We start from the raw sequence: 2,219 nt of genomic DNA, 5'->3' as shown, positions 1-2,219 counted from the left end.
GCCACAAAACAAAAATTTTATAGACAACAATATAATAATATAAAATAGAAGAGTTATACCTCCATCAAATTATTATACTAGTTTCATAAACTTAGACATTCATTTATATGAATACATAGAGACAAGATAAAATGTACATACATGTCTCAATGTCTATAAAATTACTTATAGCAAGTACAAGATGATGACAAACACATGCAAATTGCACATATATTTACATAAACATAAAACTTACCGGGCATAATTTTGTGAATTCATGAGCTCCTCCTCAAAACTATAGTTCCTAGAATTTTCTTGATGTATTTGCACCAGCTCTGAGGAAGAGTAAGAAGACGTAGTGAGTAAACAATCAAATTCCTCATTGCCTTCTGGAATACAAGCTCTTCTCTTTGTCATTCTAATCTTTCTTATGTTTTGCAATTTATACTCAACTTCCTTCATAGTAGGCCGTTCCACACCTTTCAAATTGAGACAAATTTCTATCAAATTACTCATTTCAAGAAGCTCTTGTTCTGTTCCTTCTTGCAAAACTCTGTCTTCTACAAGATCAAATAACATGTTCTCTCTTTTGCTTGAAAGAAGCTCATTGCTAGATTTTGTTGTGACCCATTTCTGATTGAGTATATGGGTTTCTTTCTAGTTAAAAGCTCAAGAAGAATAACTCCAAAGCTATAGACATCACTCTTCTCTGTCAACTGACTAGTTTGATAATACTCTGGATCTAAATATCCAAAAGTACCATGTATGGCAGTCACTATGTGTGTTTGATCAAGAGGAATAAATCTCGAAGCTCCGAAGTCTGATACTTTTGCCTTAAAAAGTATCATCTAAAAGGATATTTGATGACTTGACATCTCTATGAAAAATAGAAATAGAAGCAGCTGAGTGTAGATAAGCCAGTGCTGATGCAGATTCTGTGGCAATTCTAAGACGATCATCCCAAGATAATTTAGATTCACCATCTGAAACATGAAGATGATCTGAAAGCGCCCCGTTGGAGATAAATTCATAAATCAACAAAGGAACTTCAGTTTCCAAGCAACATCCAAAAAGCTTAACCACATTCCTATGATTGATTTGAGAAAGAACCGCAACCTCATTTATAAATTGGTCAATCTCGCTCTTTTTAACTGTTTTTGACTTTTTTATGGCAACAACTCGTTGATCTAATAGAATCCCTTTGTAAACTGTTCCATGCCCTCCCCTTCCAAGAATTCGAGCTTCATCAAAATTATTTGTTGCCTTTTCTATTTCTTCCAAAGAAAATATAGTTGTTCTCTCTTCAACATGATCACTTGTGGAGACTAGTTGCTGAAGTAGTAAACCGTGATTCTGTAGGAAATTCCTTTGTCTGATTTTCTGTTGATTTCTTTGCTTCCATTTCTTTCCTATAATGACCAATATTACACACAAGAGCAAGAGGCCTGCCCCAAGGCTAGCACCAATGATGACACCTGCACCAAACTGGTTTGTTACTTTGTATATATATTTTTTCATATAATTATATATATGTCAATCATTAAAAAAATATTTATCTACGTAGAACTAAGGACGTACGTACCAAATAACAGAGTATTCTTTTTGTGAGGAAGGCATGGTCCTCGGTAGGGATCACCAGATGTTCCCGGGGGACATATGCACCTGTAACTTCCTTCTGTGTTTATACAATCTCCAGTGCAAACTTTTATAGAAGAATTACATTCGTTGAAATCTAAAATTTCATAACACTTTGTCAATACATTACATGTTTAAAATATAAATTATATATAACCATTGATCAATATAAAATGTTCACAATTATGCTCAGAGTTCTTGAAAATTAAAGTTCGACAAACAAGTACGAATTTGTATTGACTACAGAGGCCATAGTAGATTTTAAGTGCTGTTTTTTTTAATAATATATTAATTTTGTTTTTGTGGATCATAATATAATTATTACTTTATAACACTATCATTTTACTAAAAAAATAAATATGAAAAAAATCAGGCATTCAAAAAAAATTATTCATGGGAAAAGGATAATTTAATAAAAATGTAATTCTCTTAGTCTATGAAAGTGAAAGATAATAATTAATATTTATAACTAATCAATATATTATATAAAAAATGGCACACTGGTTTATTATAATTGTGTGTTTCAGCTATGCTGTTTAATATCTATATATTTTTTCATTAATATGTCTTGGAAAGAGTGAGAAAGGATGATTTTAATTAATACC

General features: G+C 31.5%; 1 protein-coding gene across 1 annotated transcript in view; it reads right to left on the bottom strand.

Moving 5' to 3' along the window:
• Positions 1-214: 214 nt before the first annotated feature.
• The window catches only part of LOC141819973 (putative wall-associated receptor kinase-like 16), a 2,300-nt gene continuing 295 nt past the window's right edge, over positions 215-2,219 (bottom strand). The window contains 4 exon segments of the mRNA XM_074707245.1: positions 215-569; positions 572-818; positions 820-1,454; positions 1,562-1,711. Of these exon segments, the coding sequence (XP_074563346.1) occupies positions 232-569; positions 572-818; positions 820-1,454; positions 1,562-1,711 (1,370 nt within the window). The 3' untranslated portion in view covers positions 215-231.

Source organism: Curcuma longa, chromosome 2 (genome assembly GCF_044706935.1).
Source record: "Curcuma longa cultivar G26 ecotype Majalengka, Jawa Barat chromosome 2, ITB_CL_G26_1.1, whole genome shotgun sequence".
In the NCBI taxonomy this organism is placed as follows: Eukaryota; Viridiplantae; Streptophyta; class Magnoliopsida; order Zingiberales; family Zingiberaceae; genus Curcuma; species Curcuma longa.
The sequence above is the reverse complement of the archived record's forward strand: the minus strand, read 5'-3'. Positions and strand labels throughout refer to the sequence as shown.